We start from the raw sequence: 17,746 nt of genomic DNA, 5'->3' as shown, positions 1-17,746 counted from the left end.
GAGTGAAGTGAGGAAAAACAAAAGTCATTTTGGCTGAGCTAAAGCAACAGAGACAGGTTAATGAGAAGAAATACCTAATTTGAAGGAGGATAAGTTTATGATAGTGTAGTTTTTGTCATTTTTCTTATTTATATTAAGCACAATTATTCCTTTTAGGTATTTGGTAGAAGCTATGGCCTCTGAGTTGCAAGTGGCTTTGTTTGGCAGACTGAGGTTTGCTCTGAAGAGACTCCTTTAGTAGCTGGGGGATGTTGAGTGGGAAAGGTATTCTCTTTCTGGAAACATGGTAGGTTAGTACCTAAATTCATCTTATATTAAAACAGATCACTAAGATGTATTCATAAAACTGGTTTAAATTTATTTTTCCTATTTTATATATATGACTATTTAGCTTGCATGTGTGTATGTGAAACACATGCATGCCTATTTCCTTAGGAGTCCAGAAGAAGGTATCAAATTCCCAGGGACTGGTGTTATGAATGATTGTGATCCATCATGTGGGTTCTGGGAATTGAATGTAGGTCCTCTGCAAGAAAACAAGTATTCTCAACCACTGAACCATCTCTCTATCCCACCATAAAGCTATTTTAAGGTAGCAAAAGTTAAAAGTCATCAGTTCTGGGGCCCAAGTATGAGTAGAGTACACAGACAGAATGCTGAGTCTTGCTGTTGCTCAAGACATGGGTTATCTCAGTTTTCTCTGCTGGGCTCCTCATGGAATGTCTTTAGAGAGGGGCTGGTCTCTAAAATGGGTACTGATGAGATTCATAACATCAGCCCTCCTCTGTCCACCCTGAGCAGAGTGCTAGCACTTCCAGTTTAAGAATGAGAGCAGAATCTTTAGAACATTGGCCTGTGGCAGTATGGTTAGAACCTCCATCAGAGAAGATCTTAGCTTTAAGTAATTTCTTGCCTGACTTCTCCCAAAAATTGATAGAAATCGTTGAAAAGTCCTCTTTGAAGAAAGTTCTAAGGAGGGGAAAAGAGTGCCTTACATAGAAAGAAAACCAAAATACTGGGCAAAGGGAACAAGGTGTCTTTGGTGAGCACATATAGACTCAGAATTAGCTCACAACTAGGATTACAGACATGTACCACTATACCCAGTTTTTTATGTTGGTGCTGGGGATCCAAACAGATTCCTCATGTTTGTGCAGTCAGCACTTTCCCAACAGAGCCATCTCCCAACTCCAAATAATTACTTTAAATTTATCACAATAATAGAAGAGAAGGCAGAACATGAGTGAAGCATAACCTATTAGACAAAAAACCAGATCTAGAAATGAATAGAATTAAACCAAATATTTGGGGGATCAGTTTCAGCGATTAGACATAGTTGAAGAGAAGATTAGTGATCAGGAGGATAAAACTAAAGACTTCATCCAAAGCTCAGTTCATAGATAGAAGAAGAAAGTGGCAGGTGAAAACAGGAGGAAAAGAGATGGCAAATCTGTCTGTGAGAAAGGAGGCTAAAGACTTCATGATGAGGGAAGACTGTAGTTTGTCTTTTGAAAGACCTAAAGGATTCCCAGATAAACAGAAAGGCTCCCATCTGAAATAATTTAATGTTAAAATCAATAAAGCAGGCTAGAGCTCAGTGGCTGATCATTTGTTTAGTATGTACATGTCTTGAGTTTAATCCTAGCATGACAAGAGAGAAATAAATAACATTACTTGAGTAAGATAAGGTCCCTCATACCCACCTTTTCAGTTTATTGCATAAATGTGTTGTATTATGTTAAAAAGCAGATTCCAGATTATGATATAAGCTGTGATACTTTAAAACTTGTGATACAAGGCAGAAAATAAATTCTACATCTTGCAACGAAATCTTTAATTAAGCTTCCATGAGCTACAAGCATCTAAAGAATTGGTTCTCAGTATAGAGAGATGGCTCAGTGGTTAAGAGCACTGATTACTCTTCCAGAGGTCCTGAGTTCAATTCCCAGCAACCATATGGTGACTCACAATCATCTGTAATAGGATCTGATGCCCTCTTCTGGTTTGCCTGAACAGAGTGATAGTGTACTTACATATATAAAATAAATAAATAAATAAATCTTTTTTCTTTTTAATTGGTTTTTAACCTTCCTAATGCTGTGTGCAACCCTTTAATACAGTTCCACATGTTGTGGTGACTCCTCACCATCACATTATTTTTGTTACTACTTTATGTAATTTTGCTACTGTTGTGAATCATGATATGCAACCCCTGTGAAAGTATTGTTAGATCCCTGAAGGAGTTATGACCAACAAGTTGAAAACAACTGATATGAAGTCTTTGAGCCTTCAGCTGATCATCCTTAGCCAGTCTAATCTCTGCCAAAGAGCTGACAAATGCTCTTGTACTGGCTACACCATAGCTAAGTTACTTTGCTTATATTATATTTTAGGCAATTCCCTCATTTGAGGGATTTGATTCAGTGCATAAGCATGAGTCTGCTGGTGTGCATGCACACACACACTTGTCTAACCACCAAAAGACCCTAGATTCAATTTCCAGTACTATCTAAAAATCACACAAATAAAAACATATTTTGTGATCAATAGCTGGCTCAGTTAGTAAAGGGTTTGCTATGCATGATTGAAGATTGCTGTGAGGTTGTGTCTTCTAGTAATATCAGAAGCTACAGTTATAACGTTTCACCTACATGACTCAAACATTATCTGAAAAAGCATGACACCAACAAACATGCTAAACTGGATGGAGAAAATCCACAAAGCTTCAATCCTACACAAAGAATTATAGGCTACTAAGGAAAACTGGGAATGGGAGAGGTGATCTTCTCTAGAGAAGATCACACCACTTAGTTGTGTAGTACCAAATAGTTATCCCTGAAAACATATATAAGTAACATTATATGGACTAAACAGGTTATATTTAGGTATATTTATGTATACATACATACATACATACATATATGCATGTAATAACAATTCGTGGGGAAAGAGGCCATAAATATGAAGAACAGGGAAGGGTATATGGGATGATTTGGAGAGAAGAAAGGGAATGGAGAAATGTTGTAGTTAAATTATACTTAAGAAAAAATCCTAGTACCATATTTTTTTTAAAGCATCATGGTGCATACTGTCATTCCAACACTAAAGAGACAGAGACAGGAAAATGTATGGGGCTCATAGTTAGCTAGTCTTTCAAATTAGTGAGATTCAAGTTTGGTGAATGTCTTAGTTACTTTTTTATTACTTTGAAGAGACACCATAACCAGTGCAATTTATAATAGAAAGAGTTTATTGGGGCTCATGATTCCAGAAGGTTAGCGTCTATGGCCATTATGGTGGGGAATATGGTAGCAGGTAGGAAGACATGTCACTAGAGCAGTAGTCTAGAGCTTTCATCTTGAGTCACCAGCTCAAGGGAGGGAGGGAGAGGGGAATAGGTGGGTGCAGTGGTGTGAACCTTTGAAACCTCACTCCCATGACATGCCTTCTCCAAGGCCAGATCTCATAATCCTTCCCAAACAGTTTCACCAACTGGAGACCAAGTATTCAGATATATGAACCTATGGTACATGTTCTCATATGGCCTCCATACATGTGTATAAACATACATATATGCACACACACACCAACAAAAATTGACTAGTTTCTTTAGATTCTATTCATCGGTGATCACCTAGACAGTAGTAAGGATCCTCCTGCATTTTTTTGTTAATTTTCCTAAAGATATAACTCAGCACTAATAGGAAGCTAGTTGTGATCTTTACTTTATCAACAGTAAATTTAAAAGGAGTGGAGGATATGGATAGTGTACATGTAACATATTTTTTTCTCCGTAAAACTAGTCTGTACAAAAAGCAGAAGTTGGAATGCAGTGTCAGGAAGAAAGGGGCTTGGAGGTTACCGACTCCTTGGCAATGGCTTAATGACTGGGAAATAAGATAAGTTTATTGCAATTCATTTCATGTAATTTTTCTTACTTATATAAAGTATACTTCTATTGGGTATGTACATAGAGAGAAGCAAGGTTTCCTGAGAAAGTCCACCAGTGAATATGGAAGGAGTGGTGGGCTAAGTATTCCTGACTCCTGGGACAAACTTCAAATACAAGTTGGGAGACAGAACTATAATAAAATACCCAACCTGAAGAGCCAGGCATGATAGTACATGCCTTTAATCTTAATATATGAAGACAAAGACAAGCAGATCTCTGTGAGTCCCAGGTTAACTTGGGCTACATAGCAAGTTCTTGGACAGCCAGAGCTACACAGTGAAACCCTGCTTTCAAAACAAACAGCAGCAACAACAAAAACAAAACTTGGGTAGTGGCACATACCTTTAATCCCAGCATACAGGAGGCTGAGGCAGGTGGATCTCTGTGAGTTCAAGGTCCGCCTGGCCTCTGTATAGCTTTGTAGAACAAGTTCTAGGACACCTAAGGCTACATATGTCTCAAACATTCAAAGACGACCCCCATCAAAAACTCCAAACGACAATAAAAACAAGATTACAAAATATCTTAGCAGTTAAAAGATCTGGGTTCAATTTCTAGCATCCACATGGCAGCTCTCTCTCTATATAACTATATCTATAACTCTAGTTCCAGGGGATCCTATGCCATCTTCTGACCAGTTCAGGCACCAGGCATATTCATGCTTCACTCACATACATACATACATACATACATACATACATACATATATACATACATACAAGAAGAACACTTATATACATACATTTAAAAAAACAAACAAGTAAACAAACAAAAAAAACAAATGAAAACCTGTCCTGTATGCTTAAAAAAATGCAAAAGTAAAGAAAATAAAGGCAGTTTGGGAAGTGGTTTTATGAAAGACTCTGATGAACCTTGTCATTCTTGGGTTGAGTTCAGTATCAAGACAAAACAGGGATAAAAGCTGTAATTGGGACAGTTGGTATAGTTGAATATGGACTGCAGGTGGACACTAATATACTGATGATTTCCTGATCTGGGAAACTGTTTTGTGATTGTATCAGAGTACCTTGATCCTAGTCTGTGTCTATATACTATGGCTGTGTCTGTGCTATGGGGTCAAGGGCTAAGGGTCTCTCTAGTCTAGAAGACGTGCCGTGCATATATATATCTTTGTAGATTTCAGTGGTACAGAAGGGCCTAGTGAAATAGCTCTGATTCTGAAGAAAGTGTAGTAGAGTTCCTGAATTATCCTTGTAATTATTCCATAAGTTTGAAATTATATCAAAATAAAAATTAGATAAAAAAATATATCCCATAGATAACATCATAGTGAAGTACCAAAATGACAGGGTAAAGATTCCTAAAACATCCAGAAAGTTGATGAGAGGCCCTGGTTTCAGTACCTAAAACAAAATAACAAGGGCCAGCTTGTTAATATGATGATGCATATATTAAATCCTAGCACACACTCAGGAGGCAGAGACAAGGCAGAATTCTGAATTCAGTGTCAGCCTGGTCTACATAAAGAGTTCCAGGCCAGCAAGGACTACACAATGAGATCATACCTCCAACAAATAAGCAAAAACAAAAAACAAAACAAAACAAAACAAAAAAGTAAAAATAGCTAAAGAGCAGTGGGAGATTGCTCAGGAGAATCCAAAAGGCAATGAGGTAGAGCCAGAGGTTATATAGTGCTAGATTCTCCCTATGATACAAGAGAATTATTGTAAAGCTATCCTTGGAGGCTGGAGAGATGATTCAGCGGTTGAGAACACTGACTGTTCTTCCAGAGGTCCTGAGTTCAATTCCCAGCAACCACATGGTGGCTCACAACTATCTGTATGCACTCTTCTGGTGTGTCTGAAGACAGAGACAATATACTCACATACATTAAATAAATAAATACATAAATCTTTTTTTCTTTTTTTTAACAAAAAGCTATCCCTGAACATAAGTATGAAATAGGCATTTTCAGACAAAACTAAGTTGTCATCAGCATATCTTCTCCAAAGAATGCTCTGAATATGTTTCATGTAGAGAAAACAAGAGATCCCAGACAGAAGCATAGATCTAAGCTATGCTGAGGAATATGGAGGGTAAAAGACATGAGGACAACACTGATGGGGATGAAGTGTTTGGTAGCCAGACATGGGCACAAATGCTAATAGTAATCCTAGCATTCAAGAGGCTGATGCAGGAGGATGACTGTGAACTTGAGACCAGCCTGAATTACATAGTAATTACCAGGCCAGCCATGGGTATATAGCAAGATCCTATCTCAAATGCAAATAAGCAAGTAAATAAATAAACAATTAAATAGAGGGGAATACTAACTACACAGTAATGCTCAGTGGTTAGTGGCCTGTAACAGTCAAGGCATAATACGCTCAGGGCCCAGCATAGAGTATGAAGAAAAGAAATGGAGCAAGCCATCATCCCACATGAAAGGAGGAAAGGAAAGGGGTAGCAAACAGATTAGGTTCCTGAACCAGATCGCCAGATGTAAGCAAAATCAGACTAGCAAGGCAAGGTTAGATGAGCAGAGGTTATTAATTGAAGGATGAATGGCTGAATACTGGGCACTATAGTGGTCTTCCAGTGCTATTCTGATCAACAGTGTGAAGAGAGTTCTTTCCTATTGCTATGGATTATAAGGGTTGCACTGGTTCTCAGGGAATCAGGCACATCCCTTCCACCAGAAGATGGTCATGAGAGTTGTGACCATGCTACTTGCAGAAACTAGCCCATCCAAACTTTATTTTCATTCTTTGGTTCTAGTCATTGCTTGCTTAAGAAAAATGAATAGTATGTTTTACTTTTCTAAGCTTTCTGCCTTAGCAAACCATAGAACACTATTGAGTGAAGAATGTGGTTCTCCTGACTTTGAGGTGGACATGTATGAGCAATATACAAGACAGAAGAACATTCTGCATTTTACATTTCTGTGGCTTCTTAGTGGGCCCATCCAGGCAAGGTGTCATCCATTGGCAGGCTATGTTTGTGTTTTGATTAATATCACTTTTTTCTAGTGTAATATGGGTGCATATCACTAAAGGAATAAATTATCCATAAGAAAGAGATTTGCTGTGTCTTTTCTAGTAGAAGAGTACATAAGCTCTCTTCTCTGCTGCGGTCTGCCCCTTCATCTTCTATATAATACACTTTTGTGGGCTGTAGCATGCCAAGTATCAGGTAGGGAACTGGCTCTGGGGATATTCCAACACTGTATCAGAGTGTTCTATACTGAGGTCTGTGGCTGATAGAGCTATGGTTCTTTCTTGCTGTGAACCCCTAGTACAGGCTGGAGCAGGAAGGGAGAATAAATAGGCTGTGCTGCAGTTTCACCAGGCCCATGTCAGGCTGAGAAGGTCCTCTACTGTGTTTCTTTCTAGTACGATGAACATGTGATCAGCCCAAAGGAGTTTGTGCACCTGGCAGGGAAATCTACCTTGAAGGATTGGAAGAGAGCCATCCGGATGAATGGCATCATGCTCAGGTGGGCATCTGACCAGCTTAAGATGATGGGAGGGGTTTGCAGCCATTGCTTTTTCATTTGGTTTTAGATTTTTGAAGATCAGGTATTTTAATTAAGTTTATTTTAATTCCCACTAATTCTTTACTTGGTGGTAATGGTGGTGGTGGTGGTGTGTGTATACTTCGAATATGTTACTATTAAAACTTAAGGATATAATCTAGTATTTGTGCATAGATTGACGTTTAGGCTTTTTTTTTTTTAAACAGCTCTTTTTGCTACCCTTTACTTCTGTCTTTTTTATTACTTTTCATTAAAATCCCTTGCAAAGTGCATAGGTACTTAGGACATGTCAGGCTCACATTCTTTTGTGACCCAAGAGCCATACCCATCTCTATGTATCTGGAATTTAGCATGCTCTTTTAGGAGTATTGCAGCAACCAGTGCCACCTCACTTTCTAAGCAGCCACTTCCTCCGGTACTCTGTTTTCTGTCAAAGTAGTCAGAACTTAGCCTCAGAGAAAACAGCTCTGGATACTTTCTCATAGGTCTCAGCCTTCTATTTCCAAGATCCCCTCTGTTTTCTAGAATATGTTTTATGGGTTACCTGTTGAGACCACAGGCTGAGGGAGGTATGTTAGAATTGTTTCAGGCCAGTACTGCCTATAGGCTAAGTATAGTTAGAGCCTCTGGCCTTCTGTTTATGGGTCATAATAGGCTGGCTGAAACTGGTCGAGTTTTAATCCAAGACCTCAAAGAGACAAGAGGAAGTGTTTAGAAGGAAAGACCCTGGTAGGTGAGAATAAGTGACTGTAGCTTTAGATAGTGTCTTAATTTAAACTTTGAGTAACTTCCTTTCTGTCCTTCTAAAAGGCAAGACTGCCCCTGGAAATGATTCCTACCTCTCTTCTTCAGTACTGAGCCACTCACCACCTTTGTTAGCTGTGGGACTGCTCCCCTGGTCCATACTCACAATGTAGATACTTGATAGCTAGTAGTTTCATCTCCCGCATGTGGATAGAATGCTGTGTGTGTAGCCTGGGTTGGCTGTGCCGCCTGTTCTGCACTTACATTAGGCTTTGTGCACAGTGAAAGTTGTAGCCCATCTGTACCTCAGTGGAACCAGTTGGCAACTTTGACCCCGGCAGTTAGATAGTGGATGAGGTATTTTCAGTTAGGTCTCACCTGAACTGCTCTGGCCTCTCCACAGGAAGATCATGGACTCTGGAGAGCTAGACTTCTACCAGCATGACAAGGTCTGCTCTAATACTTGCCGCAGCACCAAGATTGACCTCTCAGGGGCCCGTGTGTCCCTGAGCAGTCCCACATCCACAGAGTACATCCCGCTCACACCAGCTACAGCTGATGGTAGGTGCAAGAGACTGCCAGTCTTACAGGTCAATTGCAGCTACCCTGACCAGTCCTCCCTGGCTGCTGTACACCTTTTCTGTTTCTTTCCACATGGGGCCCCGAAGTGTTAGGTCAGCCTTCTTTGTAGCCTTCCTGGAAGCACATCTGAGAATTTGCTAGTTTTGCTAATGGAGGATCTTTTGTTTGTTTTTTGTTTTCTTTGTTTAGCTCTGGTTGTCCTGGAACTCACTCTGTAGACTAGGCTGGCCTTGAACTCACAGAAATCTGCCTGTTTCTGTTTCCTAACTGCTGGGATTAAAGGCATGTACCACTGCCACCTGTCTGCTTGTAGGGAATCTTAAAACACTTTTCTTACTTTCATTTTAAAATAGTAATTCACATATAGAAGGGTATAGAGAATGGTTAAGGATGGCCTACGTATGTCCCTAGGCCTGCTCTCTCACTCAAAGTTTGCCTGGATTAGAGATACATTTTTTTCCTTGGTGCTTCGTGCTTTGAAAAACTGTCTTTTTCAGATCTCTTACTGGAACCTGGATGCAGGTCTTTCCTGCCATTTTGATTTTGGGTGACAATTTAGGATATTCTCCTCTGTTGATATCTATCCTTCAGAATTGCAGAAAGCTTGACTTTTATATTCCCTCCCCTCTTCTTGGTTTTTTGAGACAGAGTTTCTCTGTGTATCCCTGGCTATCCTGCAACTAGCCCAGTAGATCAGGCTGGCCTCACTGAGATCTACCTACCTGTGCCTCCAAGTGTTGGGACTAAAGGCATGTACTACTACTGCCCTGCAGTTTTCTAGAACTTTGTCCAGTTTTGAGAGAGGATTTTTGTAAATGGAAGTGAGAATGAAGTTAGAATTTGAGCTCCTTATTGTGTGAAGCTAATCTGTTTTCTCTTTTTTGGCAGTATCACTAAGCTGTCATTCTACAGTTAAGCTGACATGTACTTCCAAGTGATCAGGGATCTATGACCTCTGTTTAACTGGGCCAATTGAGCCTCATCCAGGGATGGGGAGGAGTGAGGCCCTATGAGTTCTGTGTTCTTCAAAGTGCTTTGTAATAGACTAGATGGTCAAGATTTTGCAGAGTCAGAGTTAGGGTTCAGCTCTTCTGACAATGGTGCATTCTCCTCTTCAGAAGCCCAGAGTAACCCAGGGTCATAGGTCAGGGACTGACTTTTGTTAGCTGTCCTAAGTCCATGTTTATGGTTTACCATGATCTGACAGTGTCTTTTGCTTTGTTCCTTTCTGGACCCAAAGCACCAGGTATATTAGAGGGTCAGGGCAGAGCTCTTGTGGGGACACATCAAAACAAAAGGCATTGTGGGGAGTGAGTGGTCCAGGTCTTGGTGGCTGACTTGGCTTCCCTTATTAAAATGAGTCACAGCCCTTCAGAGGCTAGTGAAGTGTTTTAAGTATACTTGGAATTAGCTAAACTATGGGATTTGGTAGATAAGTGTATTAAATGCATTTTCAACCTTGTAGTGTTTCCAACTGTGTAGTAGTAGCTCCATCATGACTGGAAGAACATCTATTAGTTTATTACTGCAAGCCTTAGTGAAATGGTAGCCAGAATGCCAATTTCATGGAATTATTTTGTAGGTCTCATGCAAAAAGGAAATGTATAGAATAGCCTTTACAGTAAATAGTCAATAAATAGTGGTTCCTGAAAAAAAGAACATTGACTGTAGGTGACAGGCCAGGGCAAATAGGAACTGCTAGTGCCATCTCCTGTCAGAACAAGAGGCTTTCTGAGCCCTCTAATCAAGGCTGTAGTACCTGAGAAAGACAGAATTGGGGTTAGGACTTAGTTTTTCAGCTTAATATTTCTATGAGTCTTTGGCTTTAATATCATATGTCTAGAGAGAGGTGTTTCTGTTCAGTTGATTCCATGCATACATGACTCACAAGCATTACAACATTGATGAGTGGTAGGCCAGTTGGAAAGCTTCTGGAATATGTCTGCTTCTGGGTCTGCCTCTGTACTAGATCTGTATATGAAGCCTTGGTCAGAAACTCCAGAATTTCTAAGTACAAACTATATGGTCATTGAATTTGTAGGTATCAGCAATGGATTTGGTGATATACTAGCATGGATGGTTTGTCTCTCTTTTAATATAAAAGAATGGAAACACGATGAGTTCTAGGATTGCTCTGGCATCAGTCAAATTTAGATGAGGTAAGAGTGACCCATAGGTCAGCGCGAGAGGCAAGGTGGGCAGAGAGTTCTCCTGTCTGTTTCCTTCCCAAGGCTTAGTGACAGGGACTTGCACATAGAACTAGAGGAGCAAAATGTTGGGAGCCGCTAAAGTTAAATGATAGTTCAGAGGGTGTTTCCTGTTCGTGTGTTTAAAGACATCCATGATTGAAAATAAACTCAACTGTGAAGTAGAGAAGTACTTTGTATAAAGTAGAGAATTACTAGTATATTGTACATACCAGTTCTGTGAAAATGGGTGGCAAAGAAGGATTCAGATGGAGCCTTAGAAGGGTTATCAGGACTTTAAGTTCTGGGGGATATAATGTGGAGCAACACTCACCCACAGCTCTGCCTTACCCGCAGTGAATGGCTCACCTGCCACCATCACCATAGAGACCTGTGAGGACCCTGGTGACTGGACCACAACCATTGGAGGTATGTTCCCTCAGCTTCTCAGGATTATGGGTGGGCCTGTGGCAGAAACTTATCTACCCATGATCTGATCCTAGCTGGGTTTAGGATCCAACCACTGACCTGCTAGATTTATAGGCTGTGATAATGGAACTCAAGGCTTTATGTGCTGACCTCCTGAGATGATGTCCTTTACTACTTTCTATTGTCAGTTACTCTATACATCGATTTGTATCCTGTCTACCTGACTCTTTCTCCATCACAGATGACACATTTGCATTCTGGCGGGGGCTGAAGGATGCTGGCTTACTAGATGAAGTCATACAGGAATTCCAACAGGAGCTAGAGGAAACCATGAAAGGCCTGCAGCAGCGAGTGCAGGACCCTCCCCTGCAGCTCCGAGGTAAGAGGTCCTGATTCTCCTTCCCACTAGCCTCAGGCTCTGCCATGTGGCTGGGATGGAAGCTGAACCTGAACACAGGACCCTATTGTGCTGAGGGGAGTTGTCAGTAGGAAAATCTTTGGAGCTGGCTCCTTCCATAAGAGGTCCATTAGGAGCCAGCCCAGCACTGGAATTCAAGAACTCTAGGAGTAGCCTGGATTTTTACTAAGTGTTGGTGTTGTCCCTTTCAGATGCTGTCCTCCTCAACAACATCGTGCAAAACTTTGGCATGCTGGATCTGGTGAAGAAGGTACTAGCTAGCCACAAGTGCCAGATGGATCGTTCTCGGGAACAGTATGCACGGGACCTGGCAGGTATACCCAGCAGCAATGTGGGGTTTGAGGATCCTGTAGGCTCACCTCTCTAGTCATGTGTCCACATATTTTTCTGAGACATGGCTGCATAGATGAACTTTTCATTTGAGGACTAATTAGTCAGAACAGCGCAGGACATCATACATGGAAAAATCAGTAAAATTCCAGTGACTGTGGTCCGACCTTGTCAGTACAGAAAGCACAGGTCTCTGTTTACTGATCTTTTTGTGATGAACCAAGTTATTTAAAGAAATAGGACAGGGAGATGGAAAAAACACCTGCTCCAGCCAGAGCCAGTCCTGTGGTGTTTGTGTATTAGTAATACATTTTCCCTGGTGATTTTACTTAAATGTATGTCCTGCATGTGACGTGTGTGTGTGTGTGTGTGTGTGTGTGTGTGTGTGTTAATAGGTATTTTACTTGGTCGCTTTGATCTAACAACAACTTTAATGTGAAACTCACTAGAACACATTGGTGCTGAGGGGAAGGTTTTTCTTATAGCACTTTGGAACTGGGGTCTTAGGTCAACCTGAGGACCATTAAGGGACCCACTGCTGCCAACCTTGCCAGCCTTTGGCAAGCAGTCCTCTACTCATCAGATTGCTGTTGATTTATGATCTGCTCACTGATTGTACATGTCTGCATTTTCCCTGTGAGAATACTATCTGTCCCCATCCCTGTTCTCTGTGGTGATACTGTGTGTCCCCTGCAGCCTTGGAACAACAGTGTGATGAACATCGCCGCCGTGCCAAGGAGCTGAAGCACAAGTCCCAGCACCTCAGCAATGTGCTCATGACGTTGACCCCAGTTTCCTTGCCATCCCCTATGAAGCGGCCTCGTCTTGCACGGGCTACATCTGGACCAGCTGCTATGGCTTCCCAGGTGCTTACACAGTCTGCACAGATTGCGCTTAGCCCAGGAATGCCTATGTCCCAGTTGACCAGTGTGCCACTTGGCAAAGTAGTATCTACACTGCCGTCCACTGTCCTGGGCAAGGGCTCTCCTCAAGCTGCCCCAGCCAGTTCACCGGCCTCCCCACTGCTTGGAGGCTACACTGTTCTGGCCTCCTCTGGCTCTACCTTCCCCAGCACAGTAGAGATTCATCCGGACACATCCAGCCTCACAGTTTTGAGCACAGCTGCCATGCAGGATGGCAGCACAGTACTAAAGGTGGTCAGCCCCTTGCAGCTGCTCACTCTGCCTGGCCTGGGACCTACCCTACAGAATGTGGCTCAGGCATCACCTGCAGGCAGCACCATTGTGACAATGCCTACAGCAGCTGCCACTGGACCTGAGGAGCACACAGCCACTATTGAAGTGGCAGCTGTAGCAGAGGACCATGAGCAGAAGTAGCTGGTAGGGAGGGTAAAATCCTTCCAAGATGGGCTGGCTGCCTCTCCTCAGGCCACTGCAGGCAGAGGCCACTATGGACACAGGCCACAGGGCTGGCTCAGCACAAGCAGGTCTGATGGGCTGAACCAAAGAGAGGATTGCCGGATGAATCAAGAGAAGAAAAGAGGGCAGAATATTGCCAGCAACCTGGAAAATCTGTCTTCAACGTATAAACTTCCTCCCCCTTTTTTGTGGGAAATACTCTTTTCCATCTGTTGCTTATTAATCCTGTTTACACATTGGGCCTTGAGCAGGAACCAGAGGGCCACTGACCAGGAGGAGGCATGGGTGCTTCTGGTACAGCTACAGAGCCAGCACCAGAGCCCAGCTAATCATAGGTCCTAGTGCCTGCACCCCCATGGGGCTGAGCCTGCTGAAACATTATTGACACATGTCTTGGGCAGCATGCCTGAGTGTGGAAGCCATAGATCCTATGGATTTGGTCTCTTCCCACAGTTCTCTGTTGGTTCAGTATGGCCAGTGTCTATGTTCCTTCATTGTTGGGAACATGCCCTGGGGCTAAATGCAGACCCCAGTCAGGACCCCATCCCCACCCCACAGGCACTCAGGTGGTGAAGGGGTCTCGTGGACCTGGCATGTTCTAGACCCCTTTGCACATGGGCTGCAGGTGTTTTTAAGTAAATAGCTTAGTAGCCTTCTAGGGGAAAAATCAAATTTATAGTGTTTTCAACCAAAACAATGCTGAGTGCCTAGGCTCCTGAGTCAGTTCTGGGAGGGACCCAGGGCACCAATATATACACACCTAGCCAGGTGCTAGAGGTCTTAAGTAGTGTCTTTCCCTGAGACAAAGCTCTGGAAGATTCTTGTGGAGGTATGCATAAGACTTGGGATAGCTCAAATGACTCCCTGTGTGCAGCTGGCTCTTGTACTCTCCTATAGTTGCCCCCCCCCCCCCAATCTCTCCTGGAGGTGGAGCTAGGCCTCTCTGGTCAATACTCAGTGTCTCTATTCTGAGAGCTCCAGGGTGTGTAAGCTGTTTAGAGTGGTGGATCAGTCAGCTGGAAGACAGAATCCAGAATGTCCCATGGAAGGCTGTCTTCAGGCAGTTTTTACAGGTCTAGGTTTGGGCCCTTGCTAGGGGCCAGAGTACTTGGAGCCAAACAATTCAGGGAACAAAGTTTTGGCCTCTTGGTAAAGGATGTTCTAGGATAGTCCTAAGGTGCCTCTTGAACCTCCTGTTCTGTCAGCTGAAGGCTTTCCTTTCCAGGGCCCCACAGCAGGAAGGGCCATTGTCCCATTTCACTGCTTTGAAGGGTATCTTGTCCTTCCATCCATGCATCCCCTCAAGTGCCCAGATTGCTTTTACACCATTGCTGTGACTGGATGCTTACCTGCCCCTGCTCTCACCCCATGTCAAGCTACTGAGGTTCTTGTTTTCCCTCTGTTCCATCACTGTTCACTGTGGCCAAGAATCAGCTGTTTTTAGCAGATGTTTACCTGTTTATGTATATACTCCTTTTTTAAAATTTGTTTTTTCATTGAGTTTCAAGTCTTGTTATATGCAGCTGTGTGACTTTAGGGGTATTGGGAGGACTAGCAGGGTGGTACTTCCTTGAAGTCCTTGGTCTACAAGCTCAGACTAGATTAATGTCACAAATAAAACCTTCCTGCCCTAGGAACCAAGAGCCTTTCCTTGGCACAAGACCCATATGTCATTTGCTTTTGGGGATGTGGGCCAGTTTCTTTCTTCATAAAAGCAAGGTTGAAACATTTTTGTCCCTTGCCACTTAGAGCATGGAGGTACTGGAAGGTGAAGTTTATTTCAGAGCCATACAAAAATAATTCTCAAATCAGCTTCAGAATTAGCTCATAGCACTCCTTCCCGGTATCCTCAGAGGCTTTCTACAGCCCACCCTCCAAGGCAGCTTCTAGCAGGACAGAGAAGGCCCAATAGTCCCGTCTGCATGGAACCCTCAGTTCTGGGAGAGGAAGTGTTATCACTGCCCTAACGTGTTTGTACCTGCCTCTTTGGTTCCTACTGACTCCTATTGCTGTGTTCCCTGCTTGTTGGGCCATTCAGGACCCAGGAAGGAAGGTCTTCCCCCTCCACATGCAAACACAGGTGCTTGTGGCTACTTTCAGTTTGGTTTTCTGAAAAAATAGGACAGGATTTGGTTTTGCAGAGGGTGCAAGCTCCTTTCCATGCCTGCCCAGGAGGCACGCAGAAGGGCAAGTTTGAGTTCTTTGAGTTCTACTTTGTATGTGTTTAGCAAGTATCTGCTTGGTACTTTGACCTAAAATAAAAACACTTTTATAATTCATGTGTTTGTCTCTTGTAATGAAAGCTATGAAGAAACCAAATTTAACTTGTCAAACCATGCATGCCCTTGTGACAGTGCTGGCATTGTTTCATGTCCTTCAGATACAGCTTCCCATTGAGTCCCGTTATGTATGGTCTGGGTCCTGAAGTCAAACTGGTTTTTTATTTTGTTTTTTGTTGGTAGAGGTGGGTTTTTTGTTTTTGTTTGTTTGAGATAGGGTCTCTCTACATAGACCTGGTTGGCTGGAACTCTACCTGCCTCTGTCTTCTGAGTGCTAAGATTAAAGGTGTGTACAACCACTCCCTGTTCAAACCATTTTAATAACTACACCAGGTACCACTTGACTTCTGTGTTCAGCTCAGAGTGCAGTTGTGCATAGCATAGGTGCTAGACATCTCTCTATAAGCCTCCCTGTCACTGCATCAGACTGTGCACACAGGGTGGCTCAGAAACAACAGAGATTTACTACTTATAAGTCAAGGTAGACATTGTAGAGCTATTAGGAATGTGGAACAAGGTAAGGATATAAAGCCAGAGTGACTACTTCAACTTGTCCCAATGCTGAAGTTCCAGCAACTTCTTTAGAGGATTAGAAGAGGCCATTGCTGTCAAGGTAGCCTTCCCTTGCCCGGCTTGTTCGAGATCCTTCTTCAGCACTGTTCCCCTCTTTGGTATTATCATTCCTAGGGGACCACAGGTAGGCCTCTCCTACATCCTACAGAGAGGCAGATAGCATGTCATGTCAGTTAATGAGAGTTGGGGCAAGCATAGACTTCCTGAGGTGGGTGTTGATGGTTGTGTGACTTCCTAAGGGGACCTAAACAAATATCTAGTTCCCATCTAAAGACTTGCTGTGATTCAGTGTTCTTCCATAAGCATGCTCCACTGCAGTAGAGCCAGTAGGTGGGCAATGGGTCCTACCTATCATCACATTTCATGCCCCCCCCCATCTCCAGCACATCTGTGATCTCACAGAAAATCTGTACGCACCTCAGATTTAATGCATCCAAAACAGAATTTTTATTTTCTCCCCTGAACCTGTTCATTCCTGTTGTTTCCTGTCTCTAAGAAGGATGTCACCAGCACCTGTTGCTCAGGCCACCTTTCTGCAATCTCACTTCAGATAGTCCCTCGTCACTAAGCCATCCCTCTCATCTCTCAGGCCAAGAGAGTCCACATTTTTCTTCACTGTCATTCTCTACAGTCACTCTGATCCCAACATTATCAAAGGACCGTTTTCTGCCTCTGGGCAAGGGGAACATCCCTTCATCTGCCCATCTGACACCTATTCCTGACATTTTTGGTAGTCACCAGCTGCAGAATATAACCCTACTAGCTTAGAAGGGTTCAACCTTCTGTACCCCCACTGAGAAGTCCCTAGAGACAGGTTCCACCACTGGCTATTTGCTGGAAGAGAATGCAAAAAGGAAGAATGGGGAACAGGGGAGCAGTCCATCACCACAGAGGATGGTGCTGACACCCCACATCTGGAAAGACTGCAGCTTTCCTATTCACCTGCTGAAGGAGGACATTTTTTCTCAATTTTTTGAATATATGACCATTACTGGATCATGCAGAAATATTTCTTTTTAGTTTTGTAAGAAATTGCCACTGTCTTCTGATGCATAGTTATATTGTTTTGCATTTCTACCAGCAATGAGTGTGGCTGTTGACCTACACCCTCACTCCATGTAGTATACTTAGCATTTTGGACTTTGTCATTGTGATAGATGTAGGTCACTGTCTTGCTGTTTGAGAGTTTATCACTGTAGCCCAAGATAGCTTCGAACTTGTAATCATTCTGCCTCTCCTGTGGGATTATAGACCTGTGTCACCACATACACCTTCCCTATTAAAAAATGATTATGTCATTGTGAGCATGATGTATGTTGGGGTGCATGTGCTGTGTGCATGTGGAGGTCAGAGGTCAACTTTGTGGAGTTAGTTCTCT

At 42.7% G+C, this 17,746-nt stretch overlaps 1 protein-coding gene across 1 annotated transcript in view; it reads left to right on the top strand.

Moving 5' to 3' along the window:
* Gmeb2 (glucocorticoid modulatory element binding protein 2) overlaps positions 1 to 15,795 on the top strand; it is a 41,222-nt gene extending 25,427 nt beyond the window's left edge. The window contains exons 5-10 of the mRNA XM_052184579.1: positions 7,306 to 7,409; positions 8,596 to 8,753; positions 11,318 to 11,389; positions 11,631 to 11,768; positions 11,999 to 12,121; positions 12,834 to 15,795. Coding sequence (XP_052040539.1) covers positions 7,306 to 7,409; positions 8,596 to 8,753; positions 11,318 to 11,389; positions 11,631 to 11,768; positions 11,999 to 12,121; positions 12,834 to 13,474 — 1,236 coding nt within the window. The 3' untranslated portion in view covers positions 13,475 to 15,795. The remainder of the gene's footprint in view (positions 1 to 7,305; positions 7,410 to 8,595; positions 8,754 to 11,317; positions 11,390 to 11,630; positions 11,769 to 11,998; positions 12,122 to 12,833) is intronic.
* Positions 15,796 to 17,746: the final 1,951 nt, after the last annotated feature.

The sequence above is a fragment of the Apodemus sylvaticus genome, chromosome 5 (assembly GCF_947179515.1).
Source record: "Apodemus sylvaticus chromosome 5, mApoSyl1.1, whole genome shotgun sequence".
NCBI classification, from domain to species: domain Eukaryota; kingdom Metazoa; phylum Chordata; class Mammalia; order Rodentia; family Muridae; genus Apodemus; species Apodemus sylvaticus.
This window is presented reverse-complemented; position numbering and strand designations above follow the sequence as displayed.